Source organism: Hyperoodon ampullatus (genome assembly GCF_949752795.1).
Source record: "Hyperoodon ampullatus genome assembly, chromosome: 9".
Taxonomy (NCBI): Eukaryota; Metazoa; Chordata; class Mammalia; order Artiodactyla; family Ziphiidae; genus Hyperoodon; species Hyperoodon ampullatus.
The window spans coordinates 41,358,756-41,378,441 of NC_136922.1; the positions used below are offsets into that span (position 1 = coordinate 41,358,756).

Consider the following 19,686-nt stretch of genomic DNA (forward strand, 5'->3'; position numbering starts at 1 on the left):
GTAATAAATTGTGTCTTTCAAACAAAGAGGGAAAAGTAAATTATTCAAAAACCCATTAATATGCATAATATGTATTTTGGCAAAAATTAGGCAAGATTTCTACTTAACTCTTATGCCAAAATAATACAAAATGATTCAGATATTACACTGTAAAATATGAAGTCATAAAGGCCAAAACATACAAAAAGTAGTATTATTCCTAATTCTGGAGAAAAGAAAGATGTTTCTAAGCATGATTCAAAACTTAGAAAGAAAATATTGATATATCTGAAATAAAAACATTTTAAACTCTACAAGGTAAAACAAAGTCAAAAAACAAACTTGTAAAATATTTGCAATGCATGACTTTGTCTACACTAGTAAAAAGCATAAAATGCCTGGGTTCTAGAGGCAGTTTCCTGTATTCAACTGTTATTTCCACAACCTTTTCCTGTATGGTCCAGAACGATTCTAAGATCCATAATCCTCAGTTTTCTCATTCATAACACATAGATAACAATAGATAGCTCATAAAAATTTTTATGAGGTTAAGTGAAATACTACATGTAAAGCTTTTAAAACAGTGCTTTAACAGTAGTAAATATTTAATTATTATTCATTGATATCATTATGGTTGTTAATATAAGTAAATGTTTCCTTAATGTACACAGACAAAGTGGGTAATGTACTTGAATAGGTAGTCCACATAAGAATAAATATGAACAAAAGCATATGAAAAGATAGTCATTTTCAATCAACAATAATGAAAATTTATTTAAACAATTGTGACATACCTTTTAGCCCGTCAAATTCAGAAACTGATAAACTTAATGATAACCAGTCATCTTAGACACTACTAGTGGGAATATGTTGACTTTTTGGAGAATAATTTTTCACTCTATAATAAAATGTAATATTTACATACACTTTTAGCCAGGAATTCCACTTGAGTATTTGTTGTAAAGAAATATTGACAGAGCTGCATAAAGGTTGTATAGAATTTGGTATCAAAATATTAAACAACATCAAATTTGGTAGCAAAATATTAAACCCAAACCACTACCGGTAGGAAAATAGCTATATAAATAATGACACATCCATTAAAGGGAAGAGGTTGCTGACATTAAAAACTTGAGGAGCTTGCCGGGAGGAAGATGGCGGAAGAGTAAGACGCGGAGATCACCTTCCTCCCCACAGATACATCAGAAATTCATCTACACGTGGAACAACTCCAACAGAACACCTACTGAACGCTGACAGAAGACCTCAGACCCCCCAAAAGGCAAGAAACTCCCCACATACCTGGGTAGGTCAAAAGAAAAAAAGAATAAACAGAGACAATAGGATATGGACGGGACCTGCACCAGTGGGAGGGAGCCGTGAAGGAGGGAAGGTTTCTACACACTACAAGCCCCTTCGCGGGCGGAGACTGCAGGTGGCGGAGGGGGAAAGCTTCGGAGTAGCGGAGGAGAGCACAGCAACAGGGGTGCGGAGGGCAAAGCAGAGAGATTTTGGCACAGAGGATCGGTGCCCTCAGGCACACACCAGCCCCAGAGGCTTGTCTGCTCGGCAGCCGGGGCGGGCGGGGCTGGGAGCTGAGGCTCAGGTATCGGCTTTCAGTCGGAGCGCAGGGAGAGGACTGGGGCTGGCGACAGGAAGAGAGCCTGAAGGGGTTAGTGCTAGCCCGGAGGGAGTCCGGAGAAAGGGTCTGGAGCTACCGGAGAGGCAAGAGACTTTTTTCCCTTTTGTTGCCTGGTACGCCAGGAGAGGGCATTCCCCTCCCTCCCCTCTGCCTGAGTGAGCCAGAGCCCCCGAATCAGCGGCTCCTTTAAACCCGTCCTGTCTGAGCGAAGAACGGACGCCCTCCGGCGACCTACGCGCAGAGGCGGGGCCAGGTCCAAGGCTGAGACCCGGGAGTTGTGAGAGCAGAGACAGGGAAATCTCTCTGTGCAGCCTCGGAGGCAGTGGATTAAAGCTCCACGGTCCATTTGATGTGCCCTGCGTCTGTGGAGTGCATGAATGGACAGCGAATCATCCCAAATTGAGGAAGTGGACTTTGAGGACAAGATTTAAGACTTTCCCCCCTTTTTACAACGAATTATCCCAAATTAAGGAGGTGGACTTAGCAAGATTTCAGACTTCTCGCCCTTTTCCTCTTTTTACAACGAATTATCCCAAATCGAGGAGGTGGACTTGGAGAGCAAGATTTTTGATTTTTCCCCCTGCTCTCTTTTTGTGAATGTGTATGTGTAATCTTCTGTGTAAGATTCTCTCTGTATAGCTTTGCTTCCACCATATGTCCCAGGGTTCTATCGGTCCGTGTTTTTTTTTTCAATAATTACTTTTTAATTTTAATAACGCTACTATATTTCATACTTTATTCTATTTTACTTTACCTGCTCTTTCTTTTTTTCCTACCTTCCCTTCCTCCCTCCCTCCCTCTGCTCCTCCTTTCCTTCTTTCTTTTTCTTTCCTCCCTCCCTCCCTCCCACCCTTCTTCTTTCCACTTTCTTTTTCTTTCCTTCCTCCCTCCCTCCTGTCTTTCTTTCTTTCTTTCCTTCCTCCCTCCCTCCCTCCCTTCTTCCATTCACTCTTCCTTTTGCTTTCATTCCTCCCTCCCTCCCTTTCTTTCCTTCTTTCTTTCCATCCTTCCTCCCTCCCTCCTTTCTTTCTTTCTTCCTTCCTTCCTTCCTTTCTTCCCTTCTTCCTTTCTTTCCCTCTCTCTTTCTTTCTTCTACTAATTCTTTCTTTCTACTTTTTCTCACTGTTATTCTGAGCCGGGTGGATGAAAGGCTCTTGGTGCTGCAGCCAGGAGTCAGTGCTGTGCCTCTGAAGTGGGAGAGCCAACCTCAAGACACGGGTCCACAAGAGACCTCCCAGCTCCACATAATATCAAGCAGCGAAAATCTCCCAGGGATCTCCATCTCAACACCAGCACCCAGCTTCAGTCAACGACCAGCAAGCTACAGTGCTGGTCACCCTATGCCAAGCAACTAGCAAGGCAGGAACACAACCCCACCCATTAGCAGAGAGGCTACCTAAAAACATAATAAGGCCACAGGCACCCCAAAACACACCACCAGACGTGGACCTGTCCACCAGAAAGACAAGATCGAGCCTCAGCCACCAGAACACAGGCATTAGTCCCCCCCACCAGGAAGCCTACACAACCTACTGAAACAACCTTAGCCACGGGGGACAGATACCAAAAACAACGGGAACTACGAATCTGCAGCCTGCAAAAAGGAGACCCCAAACACAGTAACATAAGCAAAATGAGAAAGCAGAAAAACACACAGCAGGTGAAGGAGCAAGATAAAAACCTACCAGACCTAACAAATGAAGAGGTAATAGGCAGTCTACCTGAAAAAGAATTCAGAATAATGATAGTAAAGATGATCCAAAATCTTGGAAATAGGATAGACAAAATGCAAGAAACAGTTAACAAGGACCTAGAAGAACTAAAGATGAATCAAGCATCGATTAAAAACACAATAAATGAAATGAAAAATACTCTAGATGGGATCAATAGCAGAATAACTGAGGCAGAAGAACGGATAAGTGAGGTGGAAGATAAAATAGTGGAAATAACTGATGCAGAGCAAAATAAAGAAAAAAGAATGAAAAGAATAGAGGACAGTCTCAGAGACCTCTGGGACAACATTAAACGCACCAACATTCGAATTATAGGGGTTCCAGAAGAAGAAGAGAAAAAGAAAGGGACTGAGAAAATATGTGAAGAGATTATAGTTGAAAACTTCCCTAATATGGGAAAGGAAATAGTTAATCAAGTCCAGGAGGCACAGAGAGTCCCATACAGAATAAATCCAAGGAGAAATACGCCAAGACACATATTAATCAAACTGTCAAAAATTAAACACAAATCATATTAAAAGCAGCAAGGGAAAAACAACAAATAACACACAAGGGAATCCCCATCAGGTTAACAGCTGATCTCTCAGCAGAAACTCTACAAGCCAGAAGGGAGTGGCAGGACATAATTAAAGTGATGAAGGAGAGAAACCTGCAACCAAGATTACTCTACCCAGCAAGGATCTCATTCAGATTTGATGGAGAAATTAAAACCTTTACAGACAAGCAAAAGCTGAGAGAGTTCAGCACCACCAAACCAGCTTTACAACAAATGCTAAAGGAACTTCTCTAGGCAAGAAACACAACAGAAGGACTATACCTACAATAACGAACCCAAAGCAATTAAGGAAATGGGAATAGAAACATACATATCAATAATTACCTTAAATGTAAATGAACTAAATGCTCCCACCAAAAGCCACAGAGTGGCTGAATGGATACAAAAACAAGACCCATATATATGCTGTCTACAAGAGACCCACTTCAGACCTAGAGACACATACAGATTGAAAGTAAGGGGATGGAAAAAGATATTCCATGCAAATGGAAATCAAAAGAAAGCTGGAGTAGCAATTCTTATATCAGACAAAATAGACTTTAAAGTAAAGACTATTACAAGAGACAAAGAAGGACACTACATAATGATCAAGGGATCGATCCAAGAAGAAGATATAACAATTGTAAATATTTATGCACCCAACATAGGAGCACCTCAATACATAAGGCAAATACTAACAGCCATAAAAGGGGAAATCGACAGTAACACAATCATAGTAGGGGACTTTAACACCCCACTTTCACCAATGGACAGATCATCCAAAATGAAAATAAATAAGGAAACACAAGCTTTAAATGATACATTAAACAAGATGGACTTAGTTGATATTTATAGGACATTCCATCCAAAAACAACAGAATACACATTTTTCTCAAGTGCTCATGGAACATTCTCCAGGATAGATCATATCTTGGGTCACAAATCAAGCCTTGGTAAATTCAAGAAAAGTGAAATTGTATCAAGTATCTTTTCCGACCACAATGCTATGAGACTAGACATCAATTACAGGAAAAGATCTGTAAAAAATACAAACACATGGAGGCTAAACAATACACTACTCAATAACGAAGTAATCACTGAAGAAATCAAAGAGGAAATTTAAAAATACCTAGAAACAAATGACAATGGAGACACGACGACCCAAAACCTATGGGACGCAGCAAAAGCAGTTCTAAGGGGGAAGTTTATAGCAATACAATCCCACCTTAAGAAACAGGAAACATTTCGAGTAAACAACCTGACCCTGCACCTAAAGCAGTTAGAGAAAGAAGAACAAAAAACCCCCAAAGTTAGCAGAAGGAAAGAAATCATAAAGATCAGATCAGAAATAAATGAAAAAGAAATGAAGGAAACAATAACAAAGATCAACCAAACTAAAAGCTGGTTCTTTGAGAAGATAAACAAAATTGACAAACCATTAGCCAGACTCATCAAGAAAAGAAGGGAGAAGACTCAAATCAATAGAATTAGAAATGAAAAAGGAGAAGTAACAACTGACACTGCAGAAATACAAAAGATCATGAGAGATTACTACAAGCAACTCTATGCCAATAAAATGGACAACCTGGAAGAAATGGACAAATTCTTAGAAATGCACAACCTGCCAAGACTGAATCAGGAAGAAATAGAAAATATGAATAGACCAATCACAAGCACTGAAATTGAAACTGTGATTAAAAATCTTCCATCAAACAAAAGCCCAGGACCAGATGGCTTCACAGGCGAATTCTATCAAACATTTAGAGAAGAGCTAACACCCATCCTTCTCAAACTCTTCCAAACAATATCAGAGGAAGGAACACTCCCAAACTCATTCTACGAGGCCACCATCACCTTGATACCAAAACCAGGCAAGGATGTCACAAAGAAAGAAAACTACAGGCCAATATCACTGATGAACATAGATGCAAAAATCCTCAACAAAATACTAGCAAACAGAATCCAACAGCACATTAAAAGGATCATACACCATGATCAAGTGGGGTTTATTCCAGGAATGCAAGGATTCTTCAATATACGCAAATCAATCAATGTGATACACCATATTAACAAGTTGAAGGAGAAAAACCATATGATCATCTCAATAGATGCAGAGAAAGCTTTCGACAAAATTCAACACCCATTTATGATAAAAACCCTGCAGAAAGTAGGCATAGAGGGAACTTTCCTCAACATAATAAAGGCCATATATGACAAACCCACAGCCAACATTGTCCTCAATGGTGAAAAACTGAAACCATTTCCACTAAGATCAGGAACAAGACAAGGCTGCCCACTCTCACCACTCTTATTCAACCTAGTTTTGGAAGTTTTAGCCACAGCAATCAGAGAAGAAAAGGAAATAAAAGGAATCCAAATTGGAAAAGAAGAAGTAAAGCTGTCACTGTTTGCAGATGACATGATACTATACATAGAGAATCCTAAAGATGCTACCGAAAAACTACTAGAGCTAATCAATGAATTTGGTAAAGTAGCAGGATACAAAATTAATGCACAGAAATCTCTGGCATTCCTGTACACTAATGATGAAAAATCTGAAAATGAAATCAAGAAAACACTCCCATTTACCATTGCAACAAAAAGAATAAAATATCTAGGAATAAACCTACCTAAGGAGACAAAAGACCTGTATGCAGAAAATTATAAGACACTGATGAAAGAAATTAAAGGGGATACAAATAGATGGAGAGACATACCATGCTCCTGGATTGGAAGAATCAATATTGTGAAAATGACTCTACTACCCAAAGCAATCTACAGATTCAATGCAATCCCTATCAAACTACCACTGGCATTTTTCACAGAAGTAGAACAAAAAATTTCAAAATTTGTTTGGAAAAACAAAAGACCCCGAATAGCCAAAGCAATCTTGAGAACGAAAAACGGAACTGGAGGAATCAGGCTCCCTGACTTCAGACTATACTACAAAGCTACAGTAATTAAGACAGTGTGGTACTGGCATAAAAACAGAAAGATAGATCAGTGGATCAGGATAGAGAGCCCAGAGATAAACCCACGCACATATGGCCAACTTATCTTTGATAAAGGAGGCAGGAATGTACAGTGGAGAAAGGACAGCCTCTTCAATAAGTGGTGCTGGGAAAACTGGACAGGGACATGTAAAAGTATGAGATTAGATCATTCCCTAACACCACACACAAAAATAAGCTCAAAATGGATTAAAGACCTAAATGTAAGGCCAGAAACTATCAAACTCTTAGAGGAAAACATAGGTAGAACACTCTATGACATAAATCACAGCAAGATCCTTTTGGACCCACCTCCTAGAGAAATGGAACTAAAAACAAAGATAAACAAATGGGACCTAATGAAACTTCAAAGCTTTTGCACAGCAAAGGAAACCATAAACAAGACCAAAAGACAACCCTCAGAATGGGAGAAGATATTTGCAAATGAAGCAACTGACCAAGGATTAATCTCCAAAATTTATAAGCAGCTCATGCAGCTCAATAGCAAAAAAAACAAACAACCCAATCCAAAAATGGGCAGAAGACTTAAATAGGCATTTCTCCAAAGAAGATATACAGACTGCCAACAAACGCATGAAAGAATGCTCAACATCATTAATCATTAGAGAAATGCAAATCAAAACTACAATGAGATATCATCTCACACCAGTCAGAATGGCCATCATCAAGAAATGTAGAAACAATAAATGCTGGAGAGGGTGTGGAGAAAAGGGAACACTCTTGCACTGCTGGTGGGAATGTGAATTGGTACAGCCACTATGGAGAACAGTATGGAGGTTCCTTAAAAAACTAAAAATAGAACTACCATATGACCCAGCAATCCCACTACTAGGCATATACCCTGAGAAAACCATAATTCAAAAAGAGACATGTACCAAAATGTTCATTGCAGCTCTATTCACAATAGCCCGGAGCTGGAAACAACCTAAGTGTCCATCATCGGATGAATGGATAAAGAAGATGTGGCACATATATACAATGGAATATTACTCAGCCATAAAAAGGAACGAAACTGAGCTATTTGTAATGAGGTGGATAGACCTAGAGTCTGTCATACAGAGTGAAGTAAGTCAGAAAGAGAAAGACAAATACCGTATGCTAACACATATATATGGAATTTAAAAAAAAAAAAAACATGTCATGAAGAACCTAGGGGTAAAACGGGAATAAAGACACAGACCTACTTGAGAACGGACTTGAGGATATGGGGAGGGTGAAGGGTAAGCTGTGACAAAGCGAAAGAGAGGCATGGACATATATACACTACCAAACGTAAGGTAGATAGATAGTGGGAAGCAGCCGCAGAGCACAGGGAGATCAGCTCGGTGCTTTGTGACCGCCTGGAGGGGTGGGATAGGGAGGGTGGGAGGGAGGGAGGCGCAATAGGGAAGGGATGTGGGAACAGATGTGTATGTATGACTGATTCACTTTGTTATAAAGCAGAAACTAATAAAAAAAATAAAAAATAAAAATAAAAGAAAAAAAACTTGAGGAAAATACCAGTTTACTGATATAACAAGATGTCTGAGCTTTATTTATAAGTGAAAAAAACCCCAGTTTCAGCACAGTTTGTATAATAAAAACCTATTTTTGTAAATATACATATGTGCATATATATTTTCATACATGTATACTTTATATATAGACAGTTTTCAAAATGATACATGAGAAAGGATCTTGGTTATTATCTCTAGGAATTAAAATTGGGGAAATGTGAGACTCACTTTTCATTTCATATACTTTTATATATATTGAATTTTTTAACATTACTTTTATTTAAAGTATAGTTTAACCAAATAAAAAGATCATAATCAATTTGAGAGCTCAGAGTTCTTCAAGGGAGACCCTAAGCACATATTCTCTGAATATCTTTTGGAGGAATTTAATAGAAAAATAAATTCTTTGAAACCCTTGAGGTTGTGCATGGGGTGAGTGGGGGGTTAAATGCACAAATGGACTTCCAGAGACTGCTCATTGCTATTTTGGAATTGTTGAACAGCATAACTGAGAAAATATACTAAAAGCTGTGAGGATGAATCAATTAGGATGGAGCTGGGAACATTTATTAAGTCTATACCAGAATTTTCATATCATATAGTTTCATCAGAATTGGCAGACCTCTCTACCGAAGCAGATGGTGCTGGCTCATAAGGGTTAAGGTGCCAAGAAAGGATACCACTGCATATTTATTAGGATGGTAAAATTAAAAAGACTGTCAAGAGTTGGTGTAGATGTGGAGTGTTGGTAAAGATGTGGAGTAACTGGAACTCTCATACTTTACTGGTAGGAATGCAAAATGGTACAAGTACTTTGAAAAATAATGTGGCAGTTTCTTATAAAGTTAAATATACACATACCATATAACTCAGTGGTCTCATTCCTAAATGTTCACCCAAAAGACATCATCACACATGTCTACAAAAAGAATTGTGCTGAAAAGTTCATAGCAGCTTTGTACATAAAAGCCAAATGTCAGCAACTAATGAATAACAGATTGTGGTATACTTATTTAATAGAATACTACTTAGCAATAAAAAGGGACAAACCACTGACACTGGAACAAATGGCTGAATCTCAAAAACATGGTAAGTGAAAGAAGCCAGACATAAGAGAGTACTTTTAAATTCCATTTATAGGAAATATTAGAAAAGGCAAACTATAATGACAGCAGATCAATGATTTTTAAGGGTGGAGGAGTGTTTGTGTGTGTGTGTATATATATATATACACACACACCACATACATATACACATACGTGTGTGTGTGTGTGTGTATATAAATGCAAAGGGCCTTAGGGAACTTTTGGGGGTGATGGAAATTTTCTATATCATGATTGTGAAAGTGGTTATTGATACCTCTGTCAAACATTTAATTGTACACTTAAAATTCCTTTATTGTATGTAAATAATACCTCAAAAATTCAGTTGGAAATCTTTAAAAATATTCAATAAATAAAACACTACTTCAGCTTTCGAGGCTCTTTAGCAAATTGCAATTATTAAAGGAAAAAAAGCTCACACACAGGAAAACATTGTGATTTATCCATCCAAAAGTAAGGAGGAACTGAACTATTTCAAGAAATCAATGAAAATTCATTCATCTAGCATACAAGGTTTAATTTTAAATTCCATAATTGCATTTTGGAATAACTCTTGATAATACTTACTTGTAATTGGCTAGATTTATATTCTATTCTAAAATGGAATGAATTGAGAAGATATTTAATTTGGTATAATAATAATACAGTTTCCAGAAATACAAATTATTTGGCAAGTTTTGTAAAACTATTTGTCAGAGAAAGTTTCTTTAAATGGATTAAAAAGTATAGTACCTATGACATATTTAGGCAAATATATTTTACACTTCAAGAAAAAGATTAGTATTGATAGTGTCCTCCTCTTAGTAGAATTCTCTGTATATAGGTATCTCAGCACTTTCATTTTCTCAATTTAAAATATTATGATCCACAGAAAATAATGAAGTTTTTCAAATTAATAACTTAAAATGCAATTTGGGGGATTTAGGGTAAGTTTATTTTAAGAAAACAATGATAAGCCCTTACAGGAAAAGAAAAAAATCAGTCTTTAGAAAAGTACCAGTGCAGAGTATTAAAGGCAGATATGGCTAAGAAGCTGATTCTCTGATCTGTGTATACCTGTGTGTGTGTGTGTATATACACACACACGTACATATTTGCATATATATAAATTAACATACAAATTACTACACAGACTACTTTGAAATGAACATAATGGGATTTATTTTTTTTGCTTTAATAAAGATGGATATGTTTTAGTTCTTAGATCTGATTTTATTTTTTAAATTAAAATGAAAGTATAAATCCGGGAAATAATAAAACCAAATTGAGAGTCAGTAAATACATCTTTCAAATTTATGTAATTCAGCTCTTTTTTAGCACCCTCTTTTTACTTTAAATAACATTCTATTATGGATATAGAATATATGAACACCCCAGCTATAACAGAACACTACTGCAATTGCTATACAGAATAATCTCAGAAAATCTCACTACAATACTATAAAGGGGTATCAGTATCCTCTTTTATTTTTTTATTTTTTTATTTTTTTTTTATTTTTTTATTTTTTTGCGGTACGTGGGCCTCTCACTGTTGTGGCCTCTCCGGTTGCGGAGTACAGGCTCCGGACGCACAGGCTCAGCGGCCATGGCTCACGGGCCTAGCCGCTCTGCGGCATGTGGGATCTTCCCAGACCGGGGCACGAACCCGTGTCCCCTGCATCGGCAGGCGGACTCTCAACCACTGCGCCACCAGGGAAGCCCCAGTATCCTCTTTTAAAGATAAGCTGTGACTCATGGTAAATAAGCAATTTGCTCACAGTCACAAGTCTTGGAAGTGAAAATCTGTCCGAATTCAAAGTTTATCCATTCTAGGATATGAAAGTGATGCCAATTTAATTTCTGTTTCCTACAAACCGCAATGCATAGAGACCGAAAGGGCAAAGTTCATGTTAAAAAACCAACGTTACTTTAGCTTTTTCTTATTTGGTCTCTTTCTAGAGACCCATTAGTGCCCCTGAAATATGGCTGCTGGATAAGTTTGCAGGGTTTGGCAATTCTCTTTCAAGCCTCTTGGGGTTATGCCAAAAGGACAGGGTCCCATGGGAATTTGGTCTGAATTTTCATCCAAATGAACACCTGCTGTCATTGTTCCTTATCCATCCTGTAGTCAGCAAGGCCAGCTCTCTCTTTGTGGGTGGGACCCATTCAACACAAGGAAAAGGCATACCAGTGTTCCTCACTAGTTTTTATTTTTCCCTTCTCTTTCCTACATGATTCTTTGCCGGAGTATCTTGGAGATAGAGGAGCGAAGGTTCAGTTTATCTTTGGCTATTTGGTGTTCTGTATTTCTAGGAATTTAGGCAGTTATAGTCCAGTCTACATAAATGGTCTTCTTTTGATACTCTCTCTTTCCTCCTTCCTCCTCTCTTTTCCTTTCTCCCTCTCTCTGTACTATTTGTGTTGCTTGGGAAAGGAAGAGATCTGTTATTGCAAAAGTGTATGCTTATAAGGCAAATTATCTGACACAATCTACTTGTAAAAGTTTCAGTGCTATAACTTACAGAAACAAATAATTCATGCAGAGGTAAATTCAATGATAGTCTCCCTGTGGATAACTAATATTGATCATTCATTCTTAGTACTTGATTCATATTTCTTTACTTTTGTTTAACTGGTCTGCTGGATGTATGCATTTAATTATAAGGTATTCCAGATTGATTTTGAAGCAGATTAGGGATAAAGTCAAAATAAGTGATTTTTAAAATTAATGATAATGCCACATAATATACCATACTCAGATTTTTTCTATAATTTCATACCACAGTATGACAACTGCATATTCTCAAAAAAGTATATTTATGACTTATTAGTGAGAATTTTTTAAAAAGGAAGAAACTCTGTGACTGGGTTTGAGAGCTATTGAACCAATAAAGGTGAACACCTTGATATTCTTACTTAGCAAACCAGGAAATTGACCACACATATATAACAGAGTTATATGTTAGGATATCAAACCATAGAATTTTTTAAAAACTTTTTTTATTTTACAAGTGTTGTTTCAGTATGCACCTATCTATACTTTTGTGTCCTTTAAACGTGGATTAATTCAATTACTCAACAATTTTTAGAGGATAAAATTGTACAGGAAAAACTAGAGTTCTATCACAGCTCTATCTTGCAGGGAAAAGCAGCTCTCGGTCTGCCATCTGCAGCGGGCATTGGTCCCTCTCTTGTTGTGCCTCATGCTTTGTTATGCATGAGTAAGCACATTAGCCTTTTCATTTCATTCATTAGACTTTTAATCCTTGATTAGTGTTTTCAGGATTCTCTCAAATACACAACTTCTTTATTTCCTTTGTGTTTGGTTTTTCTTTTTCTTTTATCTTTACTATGAAACGAAATTAACCGTTAATCGCTAAAATAGCGCCATTTCCTTTGAGATTACTGGTAAATATATTAGTTTCTCATTGGAGTGATTAATCATGTGTAGATGAAGCATGAGAAATTATCTCCTTGCTTGGAATAATAGGGCCAACTATTAAAAGTCAGCAAGAACAGTCTGTACTTGAAAAGCTTGAATCAAAGTATTCTCCCAGTCTCACACATTGTATGATTCTGTATCATAGAAACTCTGAATGAATTTCCTAAAAGGGAGAAACATCCATTAGGGTGCAGAACTGGTGCATTTGAGGTCTCAGAGTTCAGTTACACTTGTCCCCAATTCTCCGAAAATAAATTTTTCCCTTTGTTGTTTTTCTCCATTAAGCAAGATATGCCAAAAAGTAGCTTGTGGAATGAACAGTTAATAATTACACATCCAGTACACTCTTAGCCAACTTTGAAGCCACGTATTATACTTACCTTTACTAGATATGCACCCTCAAATGATACTTTTACCCATAATTAATCTCAAAGGACTAGGAGCTTCTCCACCTGATCATTTCTCCACTTAAGCCATTCTTCTAGTTTTTGTGTAACAATATTTTCAACTAATTTTTGACATTTATGTTCATATGAACTATCTTAAACATACTTTAAGCATGAGGCTAAAACCAATTATTAAAGGAGATATATAAATTAAATGAAATCAGGGCTTCCCTGGCGGCACAGTGGTTGAGAGTCCACCTGCCGATGTAGGAGACACGGGTATGTGCCCTGGTCCGGGAAGATCCCACATGCTGCGGAGCGGCTGGGCCCGTGAGCCATGGCCGCTGAGCCTGCGCGTCTGGAGCCTGTGCTCCGCAACGGAAGAGGCCGCAACAGTGAGAGGTCCGTGTACCACAAAAAAAAAAAAATTAAGTAGAAATCAATTCCTAGAAGTAAATATGAAAAGTAACCAATGGTGACTAAATCACACTTGCACGGAATTTATGTGGATTACACATTTCTGCCTAATTGCAGAATATCTTCTTTGCAATGACATTGTTTAGGAAAAGTTAATTTACAATATTATTCTTCAGTTTTTTCTCTTTTAATCGTTATTTCCACAAGATAATAGGATCATAAACTGTCTTGTTTTTCGTTTCTGTTTCTCTTCTTAGGATGCTTCCATTGCACACAGATTCCACATCATGAGAGAAAAACACCCAGAAAAATTCAATAGTAGGTAAGATAACATATTATAATTATGGTTACTGTTGATGAACTATGTCATAAAAAGGATCACTATATGGTATAAAGCATTTTACATATAATGACTGAATAAGGCTTGGTGTATGTGTAAGTATTAAGACAAAAGTGTAAACGAATTTAATTTTTCTTGTTAGGTTTTAGTGAGGTTATAATGAGGAATACAGTGTGGTCATATCTAAGCCCATTCTTATGTGCTGAGAAGGTACTATTTTCACCTTACACTTTCAAGTGTAAGGTGAAAATAGTACCTTATTAAGATGTACTGGAAGTCTTTACATGGCTAAGTATGTGAGGAGTGATCATCCTAAATCCCAAGGAAAAACATGAGGCTCTGATTTGATCATGCTGAATAACTGTACATTACATAGGTATCATATAAGACCTCTAATCTTTGTACTATCAGTCCTATATCGGCCTCAGCTAAATGGAAAGTAAACCAGGGAAATATCAATGCTGACAAAAACTACTTTTAAAGACGTTTTCTTCACAGTGAAAAAGCCTTGAAAACCAAAATATGCAGAAATTATTTCCTCTAAAATGTAGATGTTGACTTTTTTCTGATACTCAGGGAAGTAGAGAAAGCTTTGGCTTTGTTATCTTCCCCATTTCTAGAAGGAAATATGGCTATCTCCACCTCACTAGCCAGGAAAAATTGGGCAGAAGCAGTGAAACATCTTTTGCTTCAGTTATACCCATTTCTACTCTGTTCATTTCACAGAGGTACAAAATCATAATCAGCATTTATATAGAGTTATTTAAGTGCTTTATATATTACTGTTCAAAGTCAAAGGCCCTATGGTCTCTGTATTTGGCTAGATTGACATTGTACCATAAACGTTACAGAACACATAAGACAACTGCTCCTGGAAATTCTTAGGTTTATTTCAGTTTTGTCATACACTAGTAGATTGACATAGTTTTCTTCCATGTAGTTTCATAATAAATAAATGCTGTTAAAATGTATTTTTAAATCTGTTTTAGATTTTTCTTAACTGTAGACTTTAGTGTGCTACTTTATACAAGAATCATCATATTAAATAGTTTCATAGTTAGTGAGACCCTATCTGATTTTTCATTATATTGATCTATTTAAATGTTTTAGCAAGACATATGAAAACTTATTTGTAAAATGTGCCTTAGGTATTGCCTTAATGATAAATCATGATGCTATGGTTTGCTCTTTCTTTCATAGTTCAGACGTCTATGATTTTTGTTGTAAGGAAAATGGAAAAAGTATATAATGAATATGTGTATGTGCACATAATATCTTTAGAAGGATTCACAAAAATCTTTTAACTTTGGTTTCTTCTGGAAAAGAGAACCAAGTGGTTGGGATGGATACTGAATTTTTATTGTACTGTTTGAATTTTATGCCATGTATATTACAAAATTAAAAGTCAAAAGTAATTTCATTAAAATTTTGCACCTTTTTTTATATCTAGAATAGACACTTTCATTTTACAAGATTTAATTTTATTTCATGAAATCTATGAAAAAAATTGATGTAACAATGAAATTATATTCACTTTGTAGTATATTTCAGCACTTGATGATCCATCTTGAATGTTCTGGAATGAACATATTTATTAATGCACATAAAACCATATTATAGAATCAACTATCCTATGCTTACCCCAGTGCCATTCTGTGAAGCATTCATGTGTTGATATTCATATATTAAAATAGGTTTCTAGCAACAACAAAAAAATGCTATTTGAAAAATGCTTCATGCAGTGTGCCCCACCGGGAGTTTTACAGTTTAAAAGCCCATTAAAGGAATTAAGTCCCAAACTTATTCAGCAGAGGGAGGAGAGAAGAGAGAGGAGGGAGGGGAGAAAACCAGAGAGACAGAGAGAAAGAGAGACATGGGGGAGGGGGGACGGAGAAAGGAGAATTAAAAATATAGAGTAGTGTATCAGTATGTTTAGGTGATGCTCAAATTTAACAGCCTATATTTAAGAATGCCAATATTTATGATCCTCCCTCAAGTATAAAAGGTAATCAGTTCTGTTCTCCAGAATAATTTTAATTCTTTTTAATAAGACTTCTGTTATTTACATATATCTATTTAGGTTTTTATTATCAACTGCAGTACTAATTTATGACATTGCTCACTGCCCAACATGTGGTTAGATGCCATTTACTACAATGTGTTTATATACCCCGATGAATTTATAAGATGTAAAATTACATCTTATTGAAACTTACTTGTAAATTTAAGTCACAAGTAAATCTTGCTTATATAGTTTAAAGGGGATATTTCATTTGGAACAGTAATGACATAGAAAACACCTTCTAGATTGTTACAGGTCACATGTTTCTGTTGTGAGTTCAAAGAATGCCAGGTGTATCAGTAGATGCTCAGTGAATTATCGCCAACTGTTTTTTTAAGATAACAGTCAGCCCTAAAATTATATACATCACCAAGTTAATTATCCATATACATTTCAATCTGTACTTTTGTAGGTTGTCTTCACTCAGAGTTACAAGCATTTAGGTAATTCTCTAAACTGCAATACAACATATTCAGATTATGAAAATGTTCTAATAAATTTCTGTGAGGAAGACATGCCAGATATTGTGCACAAGCGGTTTCATACTTACAAGGACAGATTTCCAGATTTCAACATTGAGACAGGTTCAGCTATAGCACTTTCATATTTTCAGGAATTTGCAAATGGATTTTTTTAAGTACTCCGAATAATGGTGTTTCAGATCAGATCTCTTGTCACAATAAATCACACGCCATTAATATTATCCTCTAGCATGCTCACCTTGAAATTCATTTATATTTTAAAGAACATGATGTTTCTAACATTATCTTAAGGAAATTAATTACCAAAATATATAGTTCTGCTCTCTATGCTTCTTATGACAGAAATTGAAAGAACTGGGAAAGATAATGATTTTTCCGGTGGTGCTTAAGAGAGTGCTAGTTGAGAGGTTTATATCATATTCTTTTCCAAATTTCTACGTAAATCTAAGTTAACTGTTAAAAGGAAATATGCTGTTCAACTTTCTAAACTTTAAGATAGTCTTCAAACTGAATTTAAATAAATATTTCTGTTGTTTTAGGCTGGAAAAAAATAATTCTTAAAGTATCTATGCTACTATTATTTAAAACCATTTATTACATAATATTGGTATTTAAAATATTTATATAACTTGACTATTACTATTTACCATCATACTGATGCTCATAATTCAAATGTATTACACCTTTCCGGGTTTTATTTAGTAAAAGCATTTTAAGTTCTTGCCTTTTTTAAAAAAAAAGATATGGGGCTTCCCTGGTGGCGCAGTGGTTGAGAGTCCGCCTGCCGATGCAGGGGAAACGGGTTCGTGCCCCGGTCTGGGAAGATCCCACATGCCGCGGAGCAGCTGGGCCCGTGAGCCATGGCCGCTGGGCCTGTGCGTCCGGAGCCTGTGCTCCGCAACGGGAGAGGCCACAACAGTGAGAGGCCCACATACCACAAAAAAAAAAAAAAAAAAAAAAAGATATGAACAATTGTACATAAACACACTATACTATCTATCTATTAACATTATAATTATGAAGGGTTATAATAATTTTGGAGAAAATGAAAAATGGTTGAATTCCATGTGTAAATCTGTGTAACATTGACAAGGACTTATAGGTAATATGCAAAATGGAACTAACTATAGAAAAAGCATCGGTGGTTTACAAAGATTTCTTAATATTGTAGTCATAGCTTGTTTTTAAAGAACCGATTCAAATTCTTAATACACAACACTTAATACACCTGCTAGCAAACACTGAGGGTTAGCAATATTGCACAAAGATACTATTTCATTGTCACATTGATCACTTAAAACTATCTGGTCGGGCTTCCCTGGTGGCACAGTGATTGAGGGTCCGCCTGCCAATGCAGGGGACACAGGTTCGTGTCCCGGTCTGGGAGGATCCCACATGCCGCGGAGCGGCTGGGCCCGTGAGCCATGGCCGCTGAGCCTGCGCGTCCGGAGCCTGTGCTCCACAACGGGAGAGGCCACAACAGTGAGAGGCCCTCATACCGCAAAAAAAAAAAAAAAAAACCTATCTGGTCTCTAACTCCCTGAATGAAACATCGTTTTCTTAGCCCCCTGTTCAAGAAGTATGTGCCTTATTTCTGTACTACTTTCTGCTTTTTTGTGAAGACATCTACAACTAGAAAACTGAAATGGATATGTAAATTTAAATAAGGCAGTTTAACTCAGAATCTAAGTAGTGATATAAGATATGACAGAGGGCCTTGCCTTCTAAATGTGTGAGAAGAAACAAAACTGAAAAATTGGTGTTCCAGACTGATAATTTGATGTTACTGTATTAATAAAACCTAATTTTGAAAAGATTCTGTGCTCTGCACATTACTCAAGAAATTAAATTAGTCTACATGAATTTAGAAAATTCGCCTATGCCTTTAAGATCACACTCATTCTGTGGAATGGTTCTTGATTTTTTTTTCTGACAATAGGCTTTAAGAGATCATGGAATGAGACTCTCTTTGGGACGTTAGTATCTACACAGTGCATGGAATATAATGAGCACTCAATAGATACTTGCTAAATGTATTCATTACATTATTTATTAGTAAGTGGTATATTTGTTTCAAAATATCTTACTACTTTTATAGTTTGAGCTTTCTATAGTGCCAAAAAAGATAATAGAAAGAGAGTTGAAATATGCTTAGAATGAGTCTTGATTCTAAATAACTATTCTTTTAGGTACTAAAAGGTTTTTTGGTATTCTTGTATTTAATATCCAAGGACCCCAGCCAGCAGTGTTAACAAGCAAAAATTTTACAATATAAATCCCTGAGCTCTGTGAATGCCTTGCTAATGAATGCTTACTTACAAATTTGTTTTAGCACTTGTATTATCAACTTTATAGGTTAGCAGTAATTCTTAATAATTATTAATTATTTATTAGTCAAAACAGGTCACAATATATTCTTAGAATTCAACAAAATAAATGTTCAAATCTTCACAAGCAGTGTTGAAATTCTGTGTGGCATTTTATTTTAGGCATTTGACCTCACTTTTCCATCCATCAGTCCAGACAACTTCATTATTGTATAGTGAAGCATTTTTTTCTATTTAAAAATGTAAATTATGTTTCATTGTAAACTTCCACATTGGTAAATGGTACCATCTTTTATAAACCAACTAGGGAAATGGCACTGTTGATATTAAAAGTTTAAACATCTGTCATTTTTAGTATTTCGAATAAAATCTATATTCATTAGAATTGTTCACATTGTACAGGGACCTTTTGGACAAAATTATATACTCATGAGACTCCCATGAGCTAAGGCATTTTTTTTCTTTATTTTCTGTGTACCTACCCAACTTTGGTCTATTTTTAAAAATGAAACTTACTCATTTTTCATTATCACTTAGCATGAGTACTCAATTATATCCTTTAAATAACATTTCTTGAATTTTTTTGTGTAAGCGTTATTAAGTCAGCTTTTCCAGATGACGAAGCTATTATCCTCATATAAGCCATATAGTGTGTAGATAAATAGATGGGTAGATAATATATAGATTTATACATGTGTGTACATATATATATTTGTGATGCATAGATTTATTTATTTGTGTATGTATATGCT

At 36.2% G+C, this 19,686-nt stretch overlaps 1 protein-coding gene across 6 annotated transcripts in view; it reads left to right on the forward strand.

Annotated features, from left to right (window-relative positions):
* Positions 1-19,686, forward strand: part of DGKB (diacylglycerol kinase beta) — a gene marked incomplete at both ends in the record, with an annotated part of 651,556 nt that overhangs the window by 317,953 nt on the left and 313,917 nt on the right. For all 6 annotated transcript variants that reach the window (XM_079711689.1, XM_079711690.1, XM_079711693.1 and 3 more), the window contains one exon: positions 13,981-14,045. In XM_079711689.1, the coding sequence (XP_079567815.1) occupies positions 13,981-14,045 (65 nt within the window). The remainder of the gene's footprint in view (positions 1-13,980; positions 14,046-19,686) is intronic.